We start from the raw sequence: 27,311 nt of genomic DNA, 5'->3' as shown, positions 1-27,311 counted from the left end.
TGGAACTGAAAAGAAAAATAACATTTAAAAATGAATAATTCCTGAATTCCTCCAAAATCTCTTTCCTTGAACTACTTGTATTTACTTACTATATCATTCCCCACCCCACCCCAAAATAAGTGTATGTTTCATGTTTTCTCATTTCACCTAACAAGGTACTTAGAAAATGCTTGCTGAATTGAATTAAATTATCTTTTAGCAATGGCTGAATTTAATGAGATTCTCTACAGCTACAGACTGATGTCCTTAGGGCTATTTTGATGACTTTAATGTGAACATGCAGGTGGTGATGAGGGCCAGAATGGTTGGAAGATTTTGCCTAATAGTTCTGGTCTTGGGAAGTCCTCTGGAGTGGAAGATGATCAGAGATAAAGAGAAGGAATCATCGATGGCTGTCTGTAGGATATGAATATATTATCTAGGTCAAAAGATCATACAGACTGCATGAAGATTTATTGTTATGGAGAATTCACTACTTAACAGTGCCTTCCACGTTTGAATAGTAAAATGTTAAGATATTTCACTATATGAAACCCATATCTCTCTGCCATATCCACTAATTTAGGGATGTCCTGAAAAATATTTAATAACCTTTTTTTCTGAAAAAAAAAAAACCTTATTCACAAAATACACTTTCAAGTTTAATTTGCATTATTAATATTTTCTCCATCATTTTCTTAAGCATAGATAAGCAATAAAATAATAAATCAAGATTTGATTTGTAGCTTTTACTGATTTTGTGTTGATACTCAAGCTGAAAATTTAACAATGGATTTTTAGGAATTGGTATAGGTGGGCTCCAACTCACCACTGCCCATTGTATTTAGCTAGTGCTACCCTCTAGTAAACCCCAGTCTAATCACTCTTTTCAAGACATAGTTCAAGAGGTAAAAATTCAGAGCACTTGTTCCGGCCAAAAAATAAACACCAATAATACCTATAAAAATGAGGAAATAGCAGTTATTGTTCAACCAGCACCTTTTTGTCAACCAAAGTAAGCAAACTTGTGAAAATTCATTTCACCTAATGGCTAAAGGCATAATGTTTCACTGAAATTACCTAAATCAATTCTTGGACTCGAGTATTAATTTAGGGGAACATCAGCATTGACAATTTAAAAAAAATGGATAATCTATAGTAGCCTTTCCCTCTTTCTATAAACAGTAACACAAAGATAAAAAGTCAAACAACAAGAAAAAGAGAGAGAGAGAGAGAGAGAGAGAGAGAGAGAGAGAGAGAGAGAGAGAGAGAGAGATTTGAAAATCTTGGGATATGAACTGGAAATTTTTTATACTTTCCTTTAACCCTTTGGTGCTTTCCTTCTAACTGACTTCCCCCCCCCCCATTTCCTTATCTTTCATCAGTGGATCAAATTGAGATCTTGGGGGAGGAAAACACTAAAGACCATAAAAGAAGGGACTAAATTGCTGTGAATCTCTTTAAGGACATAAGTGTAGGCTTTGAGCAAAGGCTCAATTCTCAGTCCCTTCCATTTCTTCCAATCCAGAAAGCTCTTTCTGAGCCCTGCATTGGATAGTGGAGAGACTAGGAAAACCATCAGCTTGGCAAAGTTAGAAAAATATAAAAAAATAAGGAAAACCACAAAAGAAAACTGATCAATTGGTTGGGAATGGAGATCCCCAAATATGCTGGTATTTATAATCAAGTATTAACTTCTTATGATATGATAACATTTCACTTATCCTGACTTTTCAGGAATGAAAGATTGTTGTTGTTCAGTAGGTCCAGTTTTTTGTGACTTCACTGGGATTTTCTTGGCAAAGATACTGGAATAATTTGCTATTTTCTTTTTCAGCTCATTTACAGATGAGGAAATGAAGTAAACAGGTTTAAATAAGTTGCCCAGGTCAAATAGTAAATACCTGAGGCCAGATTTGAACTCACATAGATGAAATTTTCTTACTCTAGGCCCAGCACTTTCTTCACTGCACTCCCTGCCTGTCCTTTGAATAAAAACCCTTCAAATTTACATATAATTGAAACTTATCCCTTAAATGCTGATACTTACTTTTTCAATCTATTTTTTGAAACTTAATTTTTAACCTTTTTTAGATTTCAGATAACTGTATGCAGTATAATTTATTTCCTTTGTAATTTTATGAATATTATTTTGAGCATTTAGAAATATTATTCAGAGAAAAGGAACACAGACTTGAATAGACTGCTAGCAGTTACTAGCCATTCCAACAAATCTCCACTTTAAGATTCAGAGTCACCATTAATGAACACAAAACACTCCTGAGATGGCCACTACTTCTATCAAGCTAACTCACGACTTTTGTAGTTGGCGAGTCTTCTAACTGCATCTTCAATATGCTACTTTGCAGTAGACTAGCTACTAGGTGAAGTTTTTTAAGTTAGTTAATTTAATTTTATACACAGGCCAATAGACTGGAGTCTGGTGGTGATTCCATACCTCTCTTTGTAAAAGTACATGAACTTTGTAATAGCTTTTTCACTCTTTTCCCAGAGGCTTTTTCACTTTTGTGTTTATGACTCTGTTCTGAATGGCTTAGATTTCTAAAAACTGATCAATAAGAGGCATATTATATTGTATTTTCTATTTTCACCATAAAAAGTTTTCTGCTATATAATTCATTTCTAGATAGAATATTTTAAGTTACTTACGGTGCAAAGTGTTTCAAATGTTTTTTCAGATACAAAGGATCCATCAAGGCCAAAAAGAAAAATAGATGCATAGGATAGCATTCCCCCAAGGATAATAAGGTTGTTCATGTAAGGGCTGGACATCTTTATTAGCCTACCAATAAAAAGAATAGTTTTCATTAGAACAGTTCATTCATTCATTCACTCAATATATCTTTGCTGAATTCCTGCCATGTATAATATTGTATTCTGTGTTAAGTACTGAAACAAGAAAAAGTAAGACTATTTTCTTACTTGGGAAGTAAAATAGATAGATGAAAACAGTTCAATAATAATGCAAAACTTCAGTAGAGTGTATAGATAACAACAAATTGGAAATAGGAACATTGATTTCCCTCTTTGTTCAGTTTTTTCCAGTAATGTCTGACTCTTCCTGATTCCATTTTGGGGTTTTCTTTGCAAAGATATTGGAGTGCTTTGCCATTTCCTTCTCCAACTCATTTTACAGATGAGGAAACTGAGGCAATAGGGTTAAATGACTTGCCTAGAGTCACATAGTTAGTGTCTGAGGCTGCATTTGAATTCAGGTCTTCTTGACTCTAGTACCAGAATTCTATCCATTGTACCACCTAGCTGTGAAATTTCCTACTGGCATGCTAGAAGAAATTATGGGCATTTAGTCTTTAGTTAATGGCAACTATCAAAAACAATAACGGGATATTTTTATGTTTTGCAGCTTCTAAAGTGCTTACTTCACAATGACTCCATGATATAAATAGGGTAAGCATCACCATCACCATTTAATAGGTGATGGAAGTGACAATTAAGGAGATTAAGTGACTTTTGTAGACCTGGGATTCATTCTTACGTCCCTCGATTTCTAGTCTGGTGTATTTTCTGTTAAACATGGTAAAAACAGTGACTTGTCCAAACTTCTAATTGAGAGAGAACTGTCCAGTAGTAGAATGGTATGCCTTGGTGGTTTGTGAAATCTCTGTAATTGGAAGTATTCAAGTCAAGTCTGGATGACCATTTGCTTATGGTTGAGGTGAGGGAGGGGAGGGGTCTCACTTCATTGGACTATGTGACCTCTGAGAACTCTTTCAAAGCTGACATTCTAGGACTCAAGAGAACCTCTTTTTGCCTTTCATCTAGGACCAAAAAGTTAACAAACTGCTAAAACATCAAGATAATTTTCCTTTTCTCATATATCTCATATAGCAAGAGGGGAAAAATTCATTGCCATTGCCCTAGATTCTCTCTTGGAGTTTATTCCTGGCTCAGGCAGTGACTCATCTAGGTTCCAACAGCTTTGGTAGCCTCAGAGATGATGTTTCACTGTGGGGGACACAGTGGCTGCCTCTACTTGATTCTTGATCATATGCTGTGCCTGTGAGGTCTGCCTTCACACTGGGTTCTAGGCCAGTGTCGTTCAGAGCTATAACATGTATTTAAAGGATGAGGAATGTATAATCTGAAGCTGGCCTTGAATAGCAGCGAGACTAATCTTCTCCCTTCCCACCTCCATTCTTCTCTCTTAACTGTCCCTTCCCAACCGATCTCCCAACCCCAACATTAGGGAAACTGGATTTAGAGACTCTCCATGGAAACAAAAGAACTATATTTAAAAAATATGTAGCCTAAAATGTGGCCTTGTTTGTCATTTAACAGTAGCCAGATTTCCCTAGTGGGCGGGTTTCTCTGTGGGTGAATGTTCCCTATAAGTTGGAAATGCAGTGTGGTAGAATGGTGAGAGCTCTGATCTTAACTCTAACTATCCTTTATTCTAGTTTTAACTTTCACCAAATTGCTGTGTGACCTTGGACAAGTCACTTCTTCCTGAGATTCAGCTTCACCTGTCAAATGAGGGGAATTAGAATAGTTGATCCCTAAGAGCTCTTCTCTTTCTCACAATGGGAACTGTCTGATGACCGATGTTTAATATGATTGCACATGTATAACTTAAGTCAGATTGCTTGCTATCTTGAGGAAAGGGAAAAGGAGAAAAAAAAATCAAAATCTGATAGAAGTAAACATTGAAAACTTTAAAAAAAAGAATGTTAAAAAATGAGAAGTGTTTGCATCCTTTCTCCTACTATGTAAACCCCTGGCCCTCTATCATTCTGAATGCTCAGGGTATAACATGCAAAGAAAGACTATAATAATATTGATAATGAATAGACTCTTTTACATTTATATTTTTTAAAGCATACTGTTCACATCTACCATCAAAAGTAGGTTGCATAAATGTTATTATACTCAATTTACAGATGAGGAGTCTGTGATCAATTCTAGATTCTATAAAAGCAGCCCATAAGTTTAGGGAAGATTTGGAGCAGGAGGCAAATGAACAACTTACTTTTGGTTTCTGTTTTTGATGTTAAAGAAGAGGAAGGCGCTGGCCATGATCATCCCTAGGATTGTGAGGGCGGAGAGAATGCTGTAAAGAGGAAGGGAGATTTCCCGCAGCTGTTCTTGGATGATTGTTTTGTCTTTTGGAGGTTCTGAACCTGAAAGGTCAATAAGAAAAATCAACTTAAGCGAAACACACATTGATTTCCTCTGAGAGTTATTTATTATTGTCATTGTGTCAAACATAGGAGAAACAACAACTGTGACTTGAATACTGAGGATTCTTTTTTAGCCATCACCATACCTAAGCTGGCCTCCTTCCCTTCCTCCATTTTCTCCCTCCCTCCCTCTCTTCCTTCTTCCCTCCCTGCCTTCCTTCCTTTTTTCCTTCTTCTCCTCCCTTAGTTTTTAAAAAAATAAAATTCACAACTAACTGTATAAGACATTCCTAAGTATTAGTAATATTTCCTCCCCTCTCCTCTGCTCCTTTATGTTTGGTATGATAGTTACATGCAAATTCAAAATCAAATAATTAAATCATATGGCCTAGTAGGCCATAGTAGTATGGCCCTAGGTTTAGGAAGAGCAGGTTTTTGCCTTTGACACATACTATGCTGTAGTCCCTGAATCAGGGGACTAGTGTCACAGAGAAGATGCTATTTTGCATTGGTGGAAAGGATTTCCTTACTTGCAGTTCCCTACACTAATGGATATACCAATACTAAAGAGCTAGAGCTTATGGAGTGGGTTGTTGTTGTTCCTCCTTCCTTCTGAAAGAGGATCAGTGACATCATCTGGTATTAACTTGAGTGAGAATTGGATTAAATGAAGCTGAGGTACACAAAATCATCAGTTTCGCTCTCTCCTCCTGCCATCAAAATCCAGTAAAACTAATTTCCATGCAAAAAGTCTTTCATAATCACTTCCACCCAAATTAGGCTTTTCTTCCCATGAACATTACTTTACGACTCTCTTACTATCCTTAGAAAGGCCAATTTACCTCATTGCATCATGGATCATTGCCAGTTATAGGCTGGGTATATATTTATGAGGATCAGGTCAGCAGCCCTTGGCCATTTTTGATTGGCTGGTTGGGTGTGAATGATTCTAAAACCTCCAGATGGCCTAAATCCGGGCTATTGGAAGTAAAGCCTATGGTCAGGGATTTGGGAGAGAGTTACCATTCAGGTTGATGAATTAGGCGGGAGGGAGCATAAGTGTGCATTGGATTTCCAGTTAGATCATAGGAGGCTGCCATGAAAGTATAGGGCCAGAACAGGATGATTTCAGAAAGGCCTGGAGAGACTTACACGAACTGATGCTGAGCGAAATGAGCAGGACCAGGAGATCATTATATACTTCAACAACAATACTAGATGATGACCAGTTCTGATGGATCAGGCCATCCTCAGCAACGAGATCAACCAAATCATTTCTAATGGAGCAGTAATGAACTGAACTAGCTATGCCCAGAAAAATAATTCTGGGAGATGACTAAAAACCATTACATTAAATTCCCAATCCCTATATTTATCCACACATGCATTTTTGATTTCCTTCACAAGCTAATTGTACAATAATTCAGAGTCTGATTGTTTTGTACAGCAAAATAATGTTTTGGTCATGTATACTTATTGTGTATCTAAGTTATATTTTAATATATTTAACATCTACTGGTCATCCTGCCATCTAGGGGAGGGGGTGGGGGGGGTAAGAGGTGAAAAATTAGAACAAGAGGTTTGGCAATTGTTAATGCTGTAAAGTTACCCATGTATATATCCTGTAAATAAAAGGCTATTAAATAAAAATTAAAAAAAAATTAAGTATAGGGCCAGATTGAATGGGATGTATTGCATTCCTCAATGAAAATAACATCTCTAGGAAGTTTTAGATTATATATATATATATATATATATCCCTTTACTTCTGAAGTAATTGCTTTAATGAAGGGTTATAAAAAGAAACTGCTGGTAGTCTTATAAGATTAAAAAAAAAAAACTTCCCAGAATGAGCTCTTTTAGGACTTTCTTTCCTCAAGCTCAGTCACTTTTATATTAAAAAAAAAATCAAAGAGATCACTCTCCAGAGGGTTCTGCTTTGCCTTTATAGAATGTGGAACAATTTTAAATTGAAATTCAATAATGCAGATTGTGAACAATCCCTGGGGTTGTGTGTGTTCTATACTTTGGGCTTTTTCCATGAGTAAATATATCCCTAGAGTTCTTAGTACCTGAAGAGCAAATTGTATATTTTAGGTCCTGAATGGGGAATTAAGACTGAATTCCTAGCCTGGGCATTGACTTGTTCTGAAATTTTATCATTGTTTAAAGGCTGGTCAATTAAGATTAGAAAAGGATCTTGATGAGGAAGGACACTGTAGGTACAAATAAAATATGGTGAAAATGCTACAAGTTCTAGTTAGTTGGTATGGATGATAATTGTAGGAGAACAATATTTTTTGTGTGTTTGGTGAGCAATGGAGGCAGCTTCCTAGGATACTACATGAGGTGGGACACTTTAAAATATAACTTTTAAACAAAATGGACATTTTTTCATACTAGAAAAAGCTCATTCTCCCAGCTATTCATGTTAGGGGGAAAGCTAAAATTCCATGGTGTACTCTAAATATACTTTTCACATATTAGGAACACAATCTTCACACCTTACCAAAGATGTACAAATGTCTGATCCTGGCTTAACAAAGGAGACTTTTCTTACATGTTTCTCTTATTATATCTAAAGATTAAATCCTGTGAATGAAACTAAGTAATATGACAAAATAACTCATATTAAATAAAAAGTGAATAAGCTAAACAACATAGAAAATAAGTTAAGTAGCTCAGGTAGCCTTTCAGGTAAATTCAGTAATTTGTGTACACAAGAAAAATTTGAGGAAATGGTCCCCAAATATAATTTTTGGGGAAATAGTGCATTTTTCAGGTTGTTTGTTGAAATTGGAATTTTGCCTTTTTGTTCTGTAAGCCTTATTTATGAAATATGAATAACTGTGATTCATTTCTCCCTTCTCTGTAATCTCCAAATGAGCCACCTCTATCCAGGCCTTAGTTTAGCTTGAGGAAAGACTGAGGGAATTTATATGCTCACTGACTTCAATATTATCCAGACCCGTTGGTATCTGAACAGGGGTCTCCAAGTTGCTGGCTCTGTACAGCAGACTGCTCCCTAGCCTTGTTCCAGGCCATGCTCCCAAATGGGCTGATGTATATTCCTTTCCATGTATATAGTATAAGGAAGCTGTTTATCCTTCATGGAAACCCAAAGTATTAAGCAATGCGGCACACTGTAGCAGTGAATATGGTACTACGTCTGGAGTCTTAAACTCTGTATACCTCAGTTTCCTTAACTGTAAAATGGGGATCCCCACAGTACTTATTCCTCAGGGTTGTTATGAGGATCAAATGAAATAAATTTGCAAAGTACTTAGCATTATGTGTGGCACACAACAGGCACAATATAAATACTTAATCTCTTTCCCCCTTCTCTTCTCAAGTGACCTTTGGGCTATTAGAGATAATTACAAAATGTCACATTATTCCTCTCCATTTAATTTTAAAGCAACCTGTCCTTTCCTGAAACCTGGTAGCATCTTCCCCAAATCTGACTTCTGACTTGTGATTGAGTAAGAGTCACTCAGCAGTTTGTCTCTACTTATGTATAATGATATTTTGTACTTGTGATTTCAGTAGTGTAAGAATTTATGATGTAGAAACTTCTTCCATGGATGCAGATTAATACCTCCTTCTGTTATTTAAAATTTTAGAGAATTATTGTGACCAGAAGGGTTAAGTGAATCATCCATAGTAAAATATCCTGTATTATGTCAGAAATAATACATGATACAAACACTACCTGATTCCATAGCCACTTTTATCTGTCTTGCTGCCGCATAAGGAGATAAAAATTAGAAAGCACTTAGTGTAGTGCCTGGCACATAGTAGGCACTATATATATATATATATATATAGATATGTCTATCTATCAAATGTTAGATTAGATTATTATTATTATTGTTATTCTATAACATGTGCTCCTGGGTTACTGGGGATATTTACACAATATCATATTATTCTGAATTTTAAGCAGCCATCATACCTTGAAATCTGATGGTATCATTGATGATTTCCAATGTGTCAGCCACAGCATTGTATTCACCCACCTTCACTTCACTACTATCTGTAGAAAAAACAATAAAAGGATTATATAAATTCTCCTTTTTTATTTGCTTGCTAAGATGTCTTTTTCTATTTATTCTTTTTTTCCTCAATTGCTACAGATAGAGACTACCTACTTATTCTATCCTTTTTCTTTCCCAATTCCTCTACCTTGAACATAACCCCTTCTACTCAATCCCTAATGTCTGTGTACACTGCTATTGTCATTTGCTTGATTTGTTATGCTTACCAAGCCATCCCACTTCTCAGAGACCTCTAGTGCTTTCCCAGTTCATCTAAGATCATCATTCCCGGCTTTAAAGTCTTTCCTCAAATGTGAAGCTCATTTTACATCCCTTTCCTCCCATCTCCTGGTCCATGATCTCTCTTTTTGATAGGCAGATCTCATTTTTTACAAAGAATGAGCTGGCCCATCCTTTGTTTGCCCCCTGAACACACACCACACACATACCTTGTGTTTTTTTGCCTTTGTATTTTTCACAGGTTCGTAAGACTTAGAGCTAGAATGGAATCATCTAGTCCCTTCTCCTAATTTTACAGGCTAAGAAAGTGAGGCTCAGACATGAACTTTTAACTTTTTTTCCTTTCTTTTTTTTTTTTTATTAAAGCTTTTTATTTTTCAAAACATATGGACAATTCAACATTAGCCTTTGCAAAGCCCTGTGTTCCAATTTTCCCTCCCTTCCCCCACACCTTCCTCAAATGGCAAGTTATGTTAAACATAGTAGAAATATATCTTAAATCCAATATATGTATAAATATACAATTATCATGCCACACAAGAGAAAAAGAGAAGCAAAATGCAAGCATTTATAAAATGCAAGCAAACAAACAACAAAAAGAGTGAAAATGCTATGTTGTGAACCACACTCAGTTCCCACAGTCCTCTCTCTGTAGATGGCTCTCTTCATCACTGAACAATTGGAACTAGTTTGAATCATCTCATTGTTGAAGAGAGCCATGTCAATCAGAATTGATCAACATATAATCTTATTGTTGCCATGTATAATGATCTCCTGGTTGTGCTCATTTCACTTAGCATCAGTTCAACCTGTTGGTCATTTCTTATAGAACAATAATATTCCATAACATTCATATACCATAATTTATTCATCCATTCTCCAATTGATGGGCATCCATCCGTTTCCAGTTTCTTGCCACCACAAAAACGGCTGCCACAAACATTTTTGCACACCTGGGTCCCTTTCCCTTCTTTAAGATATATTTAGGATATAATCCCAGTGAACTTTTAACTTTTAAGCAAAGTTAAACCCTCTAAGAAAAATATGAATTGGGATCAGAGCATAGAGAAACTCCAAAAAGGATTTTGAAAATTAAGAGAGAGAGAGACAGAGAGAGAGAGAGAGAGAGAAAGAAAACTGGGAAGAAAAATTAGAGTGATGCAAGGAAAATCATGAAAAAACAGTCAACAGCTTAACAAAGGAGACATCGACATCAAAAAAAAAAAAATACTGAAGAAATTATACAAGTACTAACAGCATTAGTTGAGAATCAAACCTATATCTCTGACTCCCAACTCAATGCTTTTTCCACCCCAATATTTTGACTTTCCAAGGTAAGAAAGTGCTTTTGCTCATCTCCTCTTCATGCTTGGATGTCCTCCCTCTTCACTAACTGAATTCCTATCCTACTTTTAAGGCTTACCTCAAAGGTTATCTCATTTGGCAAGTTGTTTTTGATTTCCTCTTTCAGTGATTACCTTTCTCTTGGAACTTCACACTAGCATTTTGCACTATTTAATTCATATATTGAATATTTTAGACTTGCAGTCAAAATACCTGGTTCTCATGCTTATTTGTTATGTGATAGGCAAATCACAACCTTTTTGATCCTCAATTTTTCACATTTGTAACTTGGTGATAATAACTTCATGAGGAAAGTGCTTTATAAAACCATAAAGCATTATAGAAATGTAAGTTCTCATTATTATTACTTATTATTAAAATGATAATTTTGACATTCAATTGTATGGATAGTCCATCAATTTGTTCATCAGTGTGTAGATTCTAGAAGGACACTATTTGAACAGTAAGCTAGTCTCAGAATTTATTAGGAAACTGCATTTGGCAAATTGCAGATTGCTTTCAACTATACTATGCAACCTGCTGAGACAAATAAAAAACCCTCATCTTTTAAACTTCAGTTGTTTTTTCTGGTGATATATTATGGATGTGAATTATGTAATACTTTCATCTCTTTTTAAAAATTTAATTAAATTTTATTTTTTTCTATCAACAAAAGTCCTCTTTTTATGTCCTTTTCTCCTTTCTTCCCTTTTCTCCACTAAGAAAGCAAGAAAAACAAAACTTTTGTAGCAAACATGTATAGTCAAGTAAAACAAATTCTCACATTGGCCATGTCAAAAACTTATGTTTCATCCTGTACTCTGAGTCTATCATGTCTCTGTCAGGAGATAGGGAACATGTTTGATCATGAGTCTTCTGAAATCATAACTGATCATTGCATTTATTAGTTACTAAGTCTTTTAAAATTATTCATTTTTACAAGTTTTAAAGCTGTTTTATTTTTAAAATAGTATTTTATTTTTTTCCAGTTATATATATAAAGGCAATTTTCAGCATTTATTTTTGAAAGATTTTGAGTTTCAAATTTTTCTTTCTCCTTCCCTTCTCTCCCTTCTTCCTAAGATGGCAAATAAATCTGATAAAGGTTATCCATGTGTAATCATGTAAAACTTATTTCCACAACATAGTCATGTTGTGAAAGAAAAAAAAATAGAATAAAAGAAAAAAAATACCATGAAAAAACCCTAAGTGAAAATAGTATACTTTGATCTGCATTCAGACTTTCCCAGTTCTTTTCCCGAATGTGGATATTATTTTCCATTATAAGTTTTTGGATTTGTCTTGAAACATTGTATTGCTGAGAAGAGTTAAGTCCATCATGATTGATCCTTGCATAAATTTTTACACATTGTTAGTGTGTAAATTTTTACACATTGTTATTTGTAATCTGGGCCTTAGTTTCTTCAACTGGAAAAAAGGTGGGGGACTGGATGTTTCCTAATATACATTCTATCTCTTACAATTAATATTGTAGTTAATATTGTTATTGTAATCTCTGAAGTTTTTCCCACCAGCACTGGAAGGCTGCAGTGCATTACCAATGACGATTTGCATTCAACAAGCAAAACAAAAAGTATCATCCAGGATATAGATGATCAGAAAAGGAAGGAGGTTCATAGTATAGTGAGTTCATGGTGGTAACAGATGGATGTCCTACTCTGGCAAAAGACCTGGAGGAAGACCTGTGCTAGACTTGGTGGACCGTCTACCGAGCAGCAGACTCAAGTCTGTATATCCTGCCCCTTCCTGCCAAAGTGATTTTCCATAAGTCTTAAAATCTGACTCAAACAACTTCACTCAGTCTCTATTGTCTTTAAGATAAAATGTAACTTGTACTTAACTTTTAAAACTCCTTACAACCTGACCAAGCCTATCCTTCTAGCTACGCTGGATCGTACGCCTTCTCCCACATTCTGTAATGCAGCCAAGCTGTTTCTCTCTTCACAGATAACATTATATCTTCTATCTCTATGTCTTTATGCTAGTCATCTCTCCATGTCTCAAACTTGTTCTTTTTCCCACTTGACTTCATAAAATCTTTCTCTTCCTTCATCAGTACCATCTTCTACATGAGGCCTTCCTCAATCCTTCCTTTCCCATTACCTTCTTTCCCAAATTGCGTTACATTGAACCATTTTGTTTATTTGAGTTTATTCTCATTATCTATCTTCTTGTTTATGTGCTTGTTGTCTTGCTCATTTGAATGTACATTTCTTTTGAATAGAGATTCTTTTATCTTTATACTCATGGCCCCACCTAGCACCATACTTAGTAGGTGCTTTAAAATATTTTTTAATTTTTAAATTCTGAACTTAAATATTAAAAAGAATATTTCCACATAGAAAAAGAGAGAACTGTATAAGAAATCATGAAATCTATTTCATATTGTTTGCTTTAAAGAAAGATATCTAATAAATTCAACTTATTACTTTTATTTATTTACTTTTTTGCAAAGCAATTGGGTTAAGTGACTTAAGGGTCATACAGTACATTAAAAAGGTATTCAAATGGCCTTCTGTTTTTTGGGGGCTATTAATATTGCTAGTCATTTTTTCTCCCCTTTTGTGTCCCCTAATTAAAAACAGAGGAAAACCTCCACTCCCAATATAGAGTCAAAAAAATCTACGCAGTGGTTATGTCCAAAAATGAAGGTTCTTTCTGTACTTTGAGTCTATCACTTTTCTGTTGGGAGATGAGTAATATGCTTCACCTAGATTCTCTTTAGACATGATAGGTCAATTATTGCTGCTGGGTCATTTTCAATTGTAGCCGACTCTTTGTGATCCCACTGTAGGGTTTTCTTGGCAAAGTTGCTGGAGTGCTTTGCCATTTCCTTCTCCTGCCCATTTTGTAGATGAGGAAACTGAGACAAACAGGATTAAGTGACTTGCCCAAGATCACATAACTAGGAAGTACTGAGATTGGATTTGAACTTAATCTTCCTGATTCTAGGACCAGGACTCTATCTATTACACTACTTAGCTGCCTATGTTAGGTAATAGCAGATGATTAATAAATTATTCACTAAAATATGAATAATCATATAGGACAGAGTGAGAGAGATATGGTTCGAGTCACTGGAGGGTGTAACCATATTAAGGACTTTATGGATCAGTATATCAAAATACTGATATACATACATAATGACTATTTTTAAAATTTTGAATTTCTTTCTGTTTTGATTTTTATTCTTTTCTCAATTACATGTAAAATTTTATTAACATTCATTTTCACAATTTTGAGTTCCAGACTCTTTCCCTCCTTCCTTTATCTCCTCTCTCTGAGAAGGTGATAGTAACCATTATTTATGATTTTGTTCCCCTTTTAGATTGTAAAGGACCATGAGGTCAGAGACTATGTCTTATTTAAACTTTGTGTCTCCCTCAGCATCTAGCATAGAGCTCTCTACACAGAAAGCATTAAATAAATGTTGGTTGACATTTTTAGTCATATGAAAAAAATGTTCTAAACCCCACTATTGATTAGAGAAATGCAAATTAAGACAACTCTGAGGTACCACATCATACCTCTCAGATTGGTTAAGATGACAGGAAAAGATGATGATAAATGTTGAAGGAGATATGGGAAAATTGGGACACTAATGAATTGTTAGTGGAGTTGTGAAATGGTCCAGCCATTTTGGAGAGCAATCTGGAACTATGACCAAAGGGCTATAAAACTGTGCATACCCTTTGATTCAGCAGTGTCTCTACTGAGTAATTAAACGAGATCATAAAAGAGAAAAGGACTCGCATATGCAAAAATATTTGTAACAGCTCTTATTGTAGTGACAAAGAAATGGAAATTGAGTGAATGCTCTTCAATTGGGGAATAACTGAATGGTTTATGAATGTAATGGAATATTATTGTTCTATAAGAAATGACCAACAGGATGATTTCAGAAAGGCCTGGAAAGATTTACATGAACCGATGCTGAGTGAAGTGAGCAGAATCAAGAGAACATTGCACATAGTAACAACTAGATTATGTGATGATCAGCTACAATGGAGCTCTTTTCAGCCTCAAGATGATTTGAGGCAATTCCAATAGACTTGTGATAGAAAGTGCCATCCGCATCCAAAGAGAGAACTATGAGACTGAATGTGAATCACAACATAGTATTTTCACCTTTTATTGTTGTTCTTTGTTAGCTTCTTCTTTTTTTTTTCTCATGGCTTTCTCCCCTCCTTTGATTTGATTTTTTTTGTGTGTGTGTAGCATGAGAACTATAGAAACATATTTAGTAGAATTACACATATTTAACTTATATTGAATGGCTTGCTGTCTTGGAAGGGAGAAAGAGGAAAAGAGGGAGAAAAATTTGGAACACAAGGTTTTGCAAAGGTTAATGTTGAGAGTTATCTTTGCATGTATTTGGAAAAATAAAATACTATTAAAAAGAATAGGTCAGTTCATGAAATATTGCTGAACTGAATTAAATTAAATTCATTCTATTTATCCTAATTTAGAATCCAAACTTCCCTAGAATTTACACACTTGAATTCTCTTGGTATGTCAGAACACAAGTGGGTATTTTTCTGCAGACAACAGCTTTAACACCTTTAACAAGATAGAGGTTTTTTCCTTTTTTCCCTTCTAGATAATCAGACGGAGAATTCAGTTAGCTTTCCCAAATTTCCTCTTCTCAATTCTGCTTGCTTCTTTCTCCACATGTGGCCAGAAATGACAGCTTATGGGATCATAGTTTTGTCTTGACACTAGAAGGGTGAAGCCAGTGACTGATTGCTTTTTTCTAATCAGAAGGGATAGGTTGGATTTCATTTGGCATAGAAGATGAAGAGGAAGAAAAAAGTGAAAAGCAATAGGACCATAAGGAAGGGAGAGCATTCTAAGGATGGAGTAAAGCCTGAGCAAAGAGAAATTAGGATTTCTGGAAAGAATCTGGGGCCAATGACTAGTCAGCTTTGGTCTGCAGCATAGACTTTGTGGAGAGTAATATAAAATATTTTAAAGTTATAGTACAAAAGGTCTTTCAGAGTGATTTAAATCCTATTTTATTAATCGATTCCTAAAATTCAGGAAGATCTCCTGAATTCTCTTTAAAAAATTCAGAAAACTTTGTGAAACAAAATCTAGTAATTCTTACTTTTGACTCTTTTGTTCCTTTGATTTTTAGGAGGAGAGTCCATGAACAACTTCCTCTTTACAAAGAGATTCCTTGCCTTTTGGTGAATGCTATAGGATGCTGGCCTGCTGTTATGCTATGCTGTCAAGCCCATTTCTTGAAATGTCACATTAGCAAAACTCAGTGGTAATCACTGTGCTATAGAATTCTCACATTGGACTTTTAAAAGGCTAATGTGAAAGGAAAGGTTGAACTCCAACTGCTCCATGTAGGAAGCCTTTATTTATTTATTTTGGTGGTGGGGCAAAATCACATGAAATATGCAGAATAGCTCAGAATAACCAGAAGGCAGAAGTGGGAAGCTGCTTGCTATTATCCTACCAATTCACTGGGTGACACATCCTATCCTAGGTTTCTCTTGTGCCTCTATGATCATGGCATGATGATTTACTCATCCCTACAATTCTTGTATTATGAAAACACAGTAATACTGAATAAATGGTGGGTAAGGGGCAGATAGGTGGTGCAGTGGACAAAGCACAGGACTTTTCAGGAAGATCTAAATTCAAATTTGGCTTCAGATACTTACTAGCTGTGTGACCCTGGAAAAATCACTTATCTCTGTTTGCCTCAGTTTTCTCATCTGTAAAATGATCTGGAAAAGGAAATGGTAGACCACTCCAATATCTTCACTAAGAAAACTCCAAATGGGGTCATGAAGAGTTGGACATGACTGAAATGACTGAACAACAAATAACAAGGTTGCACATAACAAATTTCTTGTAAACCAAACTTAAGGATAAAACAATAAAGAAAAGGTAAGAGACATCTTGACCTGCAACACTTGGGATGAAGTTGTCCATGTAATTTGCTGTAATGACTCTCCTGACACAATTCCTAAGGAATGGGCCTTTTAGATTTCTCCTTCCTTACCTGTATCTCCTAGACTTCCTACTTTCCTTTGAAATTCGATTCAAGTATCATTTTCTTTGTGAAGTAGAACCTCCTGCTTCCTCCACTCCAACCTATGCACTGGTCCAGATACAGAGCCAGGGGCAGAGCAGGAATAGGGACTAAAGGGAATCTTTGTTTCCAACCTTTCTGTTAATGCTTTCTTCCCCTTTGTTTCATTCCCACTCCTGTGGGACAGAACTAAGTTTCTGATCTACTCTACCTCTTGGGGTTACTGTTCCCTTCAAAATGGTAGTGGGTCCTGCTCCCAGCATACCCTTACCTTTACTTGGAGGACATCACCATTTATGGATGAACAAAGAATCAAGCTACAATCCTGGTATGCTGGTGAACCAAAAGCTTTACCATTTGCAATATTATTACAATGTTCCCAAACCCTGGCCTTTGTCATCTGCTCAGTGATGCAACCTAAAGACTCTTGCCATTTGCCCTGCAGGTGAAGACCACTAGTCTTTACAAATGGCCTGCAGCTAAATCTTTCTATATGTGTTACCTCTTCCAATTAGAATGTGAAATCTTCAAATGCAGGGACTATCTTAATTTTCTGTTTTTATTGCTAGCAATTAGCATAATTCTTGCCATGTAGTAAAGGTTTAAAAAAAGCTTTTTCAGTTATTCATTCAAGTCTTTTCTGATCATTCAGATGCTAATGCCTTCTGCTTCCAAATCCCCTTGTATCCATTTTGTGTATATCTTGTATGTACTTATTTATGCATGTGTTGTCCCAATTAGAAAGTAAGTTCCTTCAGTTTGGAACTATGACCAAAAACTGTGCATATCCTTTGATCTAGCAGTGTTTATACTAGGTCTGTATTCCAAAGAGATCATAAAAGAGAGAAAAAGATCCACATGTGTCCTTTTTGTAGTGGCAAGAAATTGGAAATTAAGTAGGTGCCCATCAATTAGGGAATGGCTGAATAAGTTATGGAATATGAATGTAATGGAATATTATATTCTGTTCTGTAAGAAGGCTGATGTCAGAAAATCTTGGAAAGACTTACATGAACTGATGCTAGATGAAGTGAGCAGAATCAAGAGAATATTGAACACAGTAACAACAAGATTATGTGATGATCAACTATGATGAACTTGGCTCTTTTTAACAATAAGGTTATTCAAGGTAATTCCAATAGATTTGTGATGGAAAGTGCCATCCACATCCAGAGACAGAACAATAGAGACTGAATGTGGAGCAAAGCATAGTATTTTTATTTTTTGTGGTTGTTGTTTGTTTGATTGTTTTTTTCCCTCTTTCTCATAGGTTCCCCCTTTTGATCTGCTTTTTCTTGTGCAGCATGAAGAATAGAAAAATTGCACACATTTAACTTAGATTGCTTGCTATCTTGGGGAGGAGGAAGGGAGGAAGAAAGGGAGAAAAATTTGGAACATGGGGTTTTGCAAAGGTGAATGTTGAAAATTATCTTTGCATGTATTTGGAAAAATAAAATACTATTAAAAAAACTCCTTGAGGGTTTGTGCTGTTTCACTTGTTCTTTATACTCCAGATGCCTAAAATGATTCCTGGAATATAGCAGTGTTTTAATAAATACATAGTAATGTTTAATAAATTCTTTTTGATTGATTGACCTAAGTAGGAACAGCTAATTCAGCCAGCTCCATCATGGTTGTTCTATATTAAGGTGACTCTCTGAATGACTCTAAAGTCTATAACAGAACTGAGTTCAAGTCCAGTATTCCCAGCTGCTTGATTTCCTACTAGTACCTCAAACTCAACATGTCCAAAATTGAACTTATCATCTTCTCCCCATAGTGTCTCCTTCTAACTTATCTACTTATATTGATAGTACTAATTGATCTAACCATTCTCCTATTCCTTCTAATTTTTCAGATGCAAACAATTTAAATTATTCCTAAATGTCAGAGGTTCATGATGATTACCTCAGGCATCCCAGAGAGAAGACTCAAGGACATAACTGTCATTGACCTTGTGAAACAGAACTATCAGAGCTCAAGCCCCCAAATAGCATAGTATAGGGGAAAATATTGGAGTTGAAATATCAATCATTTTCATAAAGTGCTAAAATGACTATATTTTGCCCTGTTACATCTCCTTTCTTCCTATAGTCTCCTGACTTGTAGGGTAGTTGGGTTCATTTGGACTAGTTAAAGTGGGAAAATACTATAATATTCCCATTGGATATTTGGGCTTATTGAATAAAGCAAAGCCTTAGTGAAAATAATAGGAGCAATACTAATAACAACTCACTTTTATATAATATTTTATGTTTCATGAGGCATTTTCCTCATAACAACCTTGTGAAGTAGTGGGAGCATTATTATTAGTACTCTATAAATTATCAGGCTCTGAGAAGTTTGCCTGTGGTCTCACTGCTATTAAATGTCAGAGCTGGGACTCAAGCCTGAGTCTTTGAGTCAATGTCTAATGATCTTTCCATTGCCTCCAGCCAAAGGCAGTGGTATTGGGGAAGGGTTTTTCTCTCCTCACCTTATTCAATATTTCTGTCAGGGAGGTGAAGTAGCAATAGAATCCTCAGGAATAGAGATGATAGGAACAGATGGGAGATTGTTCATGGAGAAAGACTGTAAGATGGCTGATGATGCACAGGGATGAGAGGAGGAGGGAATAAGAAGCCATGTTTTTATTTCTTTGGCATTGGTCATCCTCTCTCACTTCTCAAATTTTAACTCTGCCTCCTCTTTTCTTTTTTTTTTTTTTCTCCTCTATACTAAGACTCCACTTATTGTCTCTTTCCTTTTTCTCCCTTTTTGTACTTTTCTTCCTTCCTCTCCTCTTTCTTTCTTTTTTCTTTTACCTTCTTTTTCAGTCTTTTCTCCCTTTATTTTTCCCTCTCCTTTTTTCCTCCTTTATCCCTCCCTTCTCTTATTTTTGTCATTCTCCCTTATTATGTCCTCTTTCCTTCCTTTCCCCTTTTCTCTTTCTTCCCTTTCTCCCCTCCCCCTTTTTACCTTCTTTCCAGTCTCTATTTTATTTTGCTTTCTCTTGTCTCATTTTCCTCCTTTACCTCTATTCCTTTTAAAAATCTACTTTCTTTCCTCCTTTTTTCCTTCTCTTTTTTCCTTTCTTTTCTCTCCTTATCCTTCTTTCTCATTTCCTCCTGTCCATTCCATCCTTCCATTCCCTTTCTCATCTCCTTTTCTTTCTTTTCCCTCCCCTCTTCTTCCCCCATTCCCCACCTCCCTTTCCTTCACAAGTCAAGAAATTGGACTCATTATATCATTTGCACCACATATCCTGCTTTCTCTGGGCAAGTGAATTCTTAACAGGTGTCTAACAAGAATCCATTTTATTGTTTAAATTTACTCCTTGATAACTGACCCTTTCTGCCAATTTACTTTGGCTGCTTGTTCTAAAACTGATCTCACTGACTTCTGTATGGGAGAAAATAGATGAGTAAAATCATTTGTGTGAGCAGTCATTTTAAGAGGAGGCTTGAGAATCTATGCCTCTTAGCTATACTAGATCTAAAACTATATTATAAAGCAATGGTCATCAAAACCATTTGGTACTGGTTACGAAATAGAATAGTTGATCAGGTTAGGTTAACAGGACAAAATAGTCAATGACTATAGTAATCTAGTGTTTGACAAACCCAAAGACCCCAAATTTTGGGATAAGAATTCCCTGTTTGACAAAAACCACTGGGAAAATTAGAAACTAGTATGGAAGAAATTAGGCCATACCTAACACCACATACTAAGATAAGGTCAAAATGGGTTCATGATATAGACATAAAGAATGATATTAAAAACAAATTAGAAGAAGATAGGATAGTTTATCTTTCAGAAGGAATTTGTGACCAAAGAAGAATTACAGATCATTATTGATCACAAAATAGATAATTTTGATTATATTAAATTAAAGAGTTTTTGTACAATGCAGACAAGATTAGAAGGAAAGCAACAAACTGGGAAAACATTTTTACATTCAAAGGTTTTGATAAAGACCTCATTTCTAAAATATATAGAGAATTGACTCAAATTTATAAGGATTCAAGCCATTCTTCAATTGATAAATGGTCAAAGGATAAGAACAATTTTCAGATGAAGAAATTGAAACTATTTCTAATCACATGAAAAGGTGCTGTAAATCACTGTTGATCAGAGAAATGCAAAGTAAGACAACTCTGAGATACCACCACACACTTCTCAGATTGGCTAAGATGACAGGAAAAGATAATGAAGAATGTTGGAGGGGGTATGGGAAAACTGAGACACTGATACATTGTTGGTGGAACTGTGGATGGATCCAACCATTCTGGAGAGCAATTTGGAACTATGCTCAAAAAATTATCAAAGTGTGCATACCTTTTGATCCAGAAGTGTTTCTATCAGGCTTATGTCCCAAAGAGATCTTAAAGGAGGGAAAGGGACCCACATGTGCAAAAATGTTTGTGGCAGCCCTTTTTATGTGGCAAGAAACTGGAAATTGAATGGATGCCCATCAATTGGAGAATGATTGAATAAATTATGAATTTTATGGAATATTATTGTATTATATCTGTAAAAAACGACCAGCAGGATGATTTCAGAGAGGCCTGGAGAGACTTACATGAACTGATGCTGAGTGAAATGAGCAGAACCAGGAGATCATTATACACGGCAACAAGAAGACTATACAATAATCAATTCTGATGAACGTGGCTCTCTTCAACGAGATAATTCAAACCAGTTCTAGTTGTTCAGTGATAAAGAGAGCTATCTACATCCAGAGAGAAGACTGTAAGAACTGAGTATGAACCACAACAAAGCATTTTCACTCTTTCTGTTGTTGTTTGCTTGCATTTTGCTTTCTTTCTCAGTTGTTTTTCCTTCTTGATCCAATTTTTTTGTGCAGCAAAATAACTATATAAATATGTATACATATATTGGATTTAACATATATTGTAATATATTTAACATATATTGTTAAATATCCATCCAGGAGAGGAAGTGGGGGAAAGGAGGGAAAAATTTGAAACAAAAGGTTTTGCAAGGGTCAATGTTGAAAAATTACCATGCACATGTTTTGTAAATAAAATGTTTTAATAAAAAAAAGAGAATCTGCCTCTTGAGTGACAAATATCCAATCCTTAGGTTTTATATCTATAACACATTTGCTAAAACACTTCTGCATGAAATGCAATAAATATTTATAGTAGCAGATGCCATAGAATGATTGCATGTTAGTGCTTAGAGATCACCTATCCAAATTCTTCATTTATCAGATTAGGAAACTGAAAGGTATGTTACTCACCCAAGAACACACAGCTAGTAAGAGACCTAAGATATGAATCCAGGACTTTTGGCTAGAAGTCCTCCACTCTTTCCATTAAACCATGTTTGTCCTTTGTTTTGTGCAAACCAATGCATCCCAAGAACAGAAAATTCCTTTCCTCCCAAGAATTCTGAATAATTGGCAAATGCTTTATATCTAGGAGTTGAATAGGATAATAATTTGAAAAAAATTTCAGGTGATTAAATTTAGGAAGCTGAAAAAGGCCAATCCCTAAATAGCTTTTGACTGTGGGGTTGAAATACTTTACTTGATTGGGAAATTGATGTGTTTTCAGTCACTTTAAGGCTACCACATTTTGTTTCTCTGAGGCAGCAAGTACATATAGCTGGGATGGTCTCTACAAATGAACAATGAGCCAGGCCTACATCTGAATGAGAAGAGAGTAGGGTGAATATTCTTTGGGAAATTATTAAGTGTTTTTAGTAACCCTAAGAATTTTCATGAAAGAAAGGCCCAATATTTTTTTTTCTGAACAAAATTCTTCTTTTGATGGTGTATGGTTGAGTCATCAAATGAATACCACAATCTACAAAGACCTGAAGGTGAAGATTACACTTACCATGGTCCTCTTCATTACCTTTCAGATGATTCTCTATTTTGTTTCTTTAGATACTACAGTGTTGGATGACTTGCAGTCATATAATATCACCAGAAAAAATGTTGTATTAAAAAGATAGATCTTTCTTTCAAGAGAAACTTAGACCTGGTATAAGCTCTAGTTGGTTCCCCAAAGGCAATCCAGCCCATTCTCTTGTTCAATAGTAGGTCATTTTCCATTTATAGTGTTTGGCCAATAAGCAAATCAATCAATATTTATTAAGCCCATAATATTTGCCAAGTACTCTGATAAGTATATATGTATATACTTTAGGGATGAGTTTTAGAGGGTATCCATCCAATTACTTGTATAATAGACATTCTTAATTCACTTGGGTTTTACTGTGTGAATAATCAGTCTAACCTCCTTGGAGTCATTATGAATCTCATTTAATAGGTCCTGCCAATATTATGGGACTAAATGCAATCAACAAACATCTACAAATAGAAGTAGCTAGATGATCTCATAATCTATGGAGAATTTCTCCTTGAGTTGGACTCTGTTCTGTTTTTCCTCTACAACAGTAGTGAATACTTCTGAGTATTCATACGGAATATGCATACATCTGATCTCAAAATCCTCTGGTTAGTGTTCAAAGCTTTCCATAATCTTGCCTTTCCAACCTTTCCATTCTTCTTATACTGAACTCACTGCCATATATTCTATAACCCAGTGAAATTTCTTAGTTGTAATCTCAAACATGACATTCCATTTTCATACTTACCCAGTTTTTAATGGCTATACCAATTCTTGGAATTCTTTCCCTACTCACTTTTCTCTCAAAACTACCCTAGCTTTCTTCAAGGGTTAGTTCAAATCTTATTTTCTGTAGGAGAACATTGGTTGTGCACCATTACTTATTACTTGCATAACCTTAGCCAGGTCAGATCACTTCTTTGGGTCTCTATTTGGTCATCTCAATCATTCATTCATTCAGTCAAAAGCACTTATTAATCATCAGCTCTGATCTAGGCACTATGCTATTCTCTGGATAACCCAATTCAGAAGTTGCAATAGTCCTTGTCTTCAAGGAGCTTATAATGTAGTTACAGAAGATATACATATGTGGGCAAATATAAAAGACATTAAATGTGTTTTGAGGGAAGAAGAATTAACAGCTAGAATCAGGCAAGATGTCATGCAGAAGATGGTGCCTGAGTTTAACTTTGAAGGAAACAAGAGAAGCTGAGATAAAGAGGGGAAAATAGAGTATATTTCAGGCAAGAGAAATTCAGTGCAAGGATACTCAGAGGCAGAAGATCCAGTACTATGTATAAGCAATAGCAAGAAGACCAATTAGGCTGGATCTCAGTCTGTGTACAGGGAAGAAATGTGTAATAACCCTGGAAAGGAAGTTTGGGGCCAAGTTGCCTAGGGCTTTCAAAATGCCAAACAGTAATATTTATATTTGATTCTACAAGAGTTTATTGGGTAGAGAGTGATGATCAGATTTATGTTTTAGGAAAATCAGTTTGGTGGCTGTATGAAGGGTGGACAGGAAGGGGGAGCTACTTGAAGGATAGAGAATAATTAGGTTGCTGTTGGAATATTTGAGGCAAAAAGTGACGAGGACCTTTATAAACTAGGTTATATTTGTGTGAATGTTGGGGTAAAAATGACAAGATTTGATAATTGCTTGGAAAAGTGAGTTGATTTGTTTAGTCATTTAGCCCTGTCCAGTACTTTATGATCCCCAAATGAGTTTTTTTGGCAAAGATATTGGAGTGGTATGTCATTTCCGTCTCTGGCTCATTTTACAGATAGGAAAACTGAGGCAAACAGGATTAAGTGACTTTCCCAAGGTCACACAGTTAGTAAGTAAGTATCTGAGGCAGAGTTGAACTCTTAAAACTTCCTTACTTCAGGCCTGGCATTCTATCCTCTGTATCTCTGTGAGGTGAATGATCTCTCAAGTAGGAATAATAACAGACTACCAGGTCACAGGGCTATTTTGAAGAGCAAATGACATTATAAGCAAAAGTATAAAACTCTTAAATGGATGTGAGTATTTATTATTGTTTTATCCCCTTCTCTCCTTGTTATCCCATCTTTCTTTGAAAGAAGAGAGGGTCTTAGGGAAGACTATTCCTCTCCATTCTCATTGTACGATCATAGACCTCAAATTGAAAGAGACCTTGCAGGTCATTCATTTTAATCCCCTTATTTTACAAGATGAGGAGAGTGAGATCAGGCAGGTTACTTCACAAGCAAGATTATTCAGAGAGTAACAGGCACAGCCAAGATTTGAACTTGGGTCCAGAGGCTCTCAGTGCAGTCTTCTTTCTACTGCACCACATTGAAGGCTCTAACATTTATGTAGCATCTGTTAAATCAAGCTTCCTGCACTCCTGCATTCCACTGTCACTTTTGCTTTCTAGGTCTTATTGGATGATCTATGCTCCATTATGCTCCAAAATCTTGGACTTAGAGTTAGGCTGTATGAGCTCAGATAGTGGTTGACCTTTATTACTTATGTGATGTTAAGCCTTTATGTGACTTTGCCATTTTACTTTTCCTCATCTGTAAAAGAGTATAATGATATTTAAACTACTTATCCCACAGGCTTGTTGTAAGGAAAGCATATTGTAAACAGTAATACCTTCTCACTATTACCATAGTGGTAATACCGAATCCCAGCTTTTCTAGTATTGTTATTTTGTCTTTTTTAAAAGCTATTTTCTTGTCAGTCAATAAGCATTTATTAAGTGCTTACTATGTTCCTGGCACTAAGTGTTGTAGGAAAGTAAAATAAGAGGGTGGTAGGATGAAGGGTGACTATAAATTCTATTTTTATATAGTATTTTATTTTTCCAAATACATGCAAAGATAGTTTTCATCATTCATCTTTGCGAAACTTTGTATTCCCAATTTTCTCCCTCTTTCCTCCTTTCCCTTCTCCCCAAGATAGCAAGCAATCTGATATAGGTTAAACATATGTAATTCTTCTAAACATATTTCCATGTTCATCATGTGCACAAGAAAAATTAGATAAAAAGGGAAAAAATACAAGAAAGAAAAAATACAAGCAAATAAACACACAAAAAAAGGTGAAAATACCATACTTTGACCTACATTTAGTCTCCATAGTTTTCTCTCTGGATGCAAATGACACTTTCCATCATGTCTATTGGTATTGCTTTGGTGATTATAAATTCTGGATAGCATAGTGCCTGGCACATCCTAGGTGCTTAATAAATGCTTATTGACTGATTGTAATAAACACCAGCCAGAGATCAGAACACTCATTGAGTCTAAGGAACAGTGTTTAGCTAGGAAAAGAAATAGAGTCCAAATCAGAATTCAAGAACATAAGCCATAGTCAGCATAGGCTGGTAGCTCGGGTGTGTTGGGAAATTAAATCCCAAGTGGCTGATGCAGAAATGGGAAACCAGGAGCTAGAGAGGGTATTTCAAGCTAGGATGGTTGTCACAGGAGAAGGAAGAAAGCTATTGGGAGCATCTGGTAAATGACCTCATCTGAGCTTTGACATTTCATGATAGTAGAGTCTATCTCATCCCAAACCTATTCTGATGTCTTAGCATGGTCCTGGCTTTGTGTACTTTCTATGCCAAGGAGCTGCTGGGCTCTCACAGTTGGGTGTCCACATGACGCATGGAATCTGCAAGGGGAAGTGGCAGTAACGTCCTTGAAGATGAAGGGATGCTCCTTCTTGCCAAAGCTAATCTCTTCTTATGCCCTTGATTCCATCCTCTCTCATCTCATCTGAGCCTTGTTTCATTGATCATCTTCCCTATTATCTTTTCCATCTTTCCTTACATACTGATTCCTTCATCCTGTCTATAAACAAGACTTGCTCAGATCGCCCTCCTGTCCTAAAGATATATTTATTTGAACTGTTGTTCTCTCTTTCTCCACATCTTAATTGCCAAGCTTCTGGAAAATAGCTTATACTCATTGCCTCTCTGACTTTACCAACCTCTCACTCTTCAAAGTTATGCAATGTGGCTCTTTCCCTGCTCATGCTACTGAAACTTGAAACTCAACAATGACCTTTGAATTACCAGATCCAAAAGATCTTTTCAATTTTTATCTTTTTCTGAAATATCTGGTCCTGTTGATCAGCCAATAATTCAATCAGTCAGTAAAACATTTGTTAAAATTATATGCACTGAGATAGGTATTAGGGACATAAACACACACACACACGCACACACACACACTCCCCGCTCTAAAGAAGCTTCCATTCTATTAGGGTTAACAAGATGTACACATATAAATAAATACATTTTTTTTTTTTAGTTTTGGTCTAGATCTATGACTTTATTAGTGTCAGGAACTCCCAGGTGAAGGAGATTCTCTCTAGCAATACAGAAGGACAATTTATTTGCAACTTAGATAATAGTTGTTTGGGGGCATTGAGAAGATATCTTTCCTAGAATCCCACAGTCAACAGGGGTCATAAACTTGATTCTAGTACTTAAACCCCAATCTGTAGCTGGCCCTCTATCCATTATGCCATGCTGCCTCTCATATACTTTTTTTTTTTAATGGAGAAAAAAGCTATTTGAAGAGACCAAAGTAGTTACATTATAATTATTGACTTATTTAAATGAACAGCAAAAACTGTACAGAAGAT

At 35.7% G+C, this 27,311-nt stretch overlaps 1 protein-coding gene across 1 annotated transcript in view; it reads right to left on the bottom strand.

The window, feature by feature from the left end:
- Positions 1 to 27,311, bottom strand: part of GABBR2 (gamma-aminobutyric acid type B receptor subunit 2) — a 780,512-nt gene that overhangs the window by 164,001 nt on the left and 589,200 nt on the right. The window contains exons 9-11 of the mRNA XM_012542879.3: positions 9,094 to 9,174; positions 4,988 to 5,138; positions 2,650 to 2,782 (exon numbers count right to left, since the gene is read on the bottom strand). Of these exons, the coding sequence (XP_012398333.2) occupies positions 2,650 to 2,782; positions 4,988 to 5,138; positions 9,094 to 9,174 (365 nt within the window). The remainder of the gene's footprint in view (positions 1 to 2,649; positions 2,783 to 4,987; positions 5,139 to 9,093; positions 9,175 to 27,311) is intronic.

This window comes from Sarcophilus harrisii, chromosome 1 (assembly GCF_902635505.1).
Source record: "Sarcophilus harrisii chromosome 1, mSarHar1.11, whole genome shotgun sequence".
NCBI classification, from domain to species: domain Eukaryota; kingdom Metazoa; phylum Chordata; class Mammalia; order Dasyuromorphia; family Dasyuridae; genus Sarcophilus; species Sarcophilus harrisii.
Note: the sequence above shows the minus strand (reverse complement) of the source record. Positions and strands in the feature narration are given on the sequence as shown.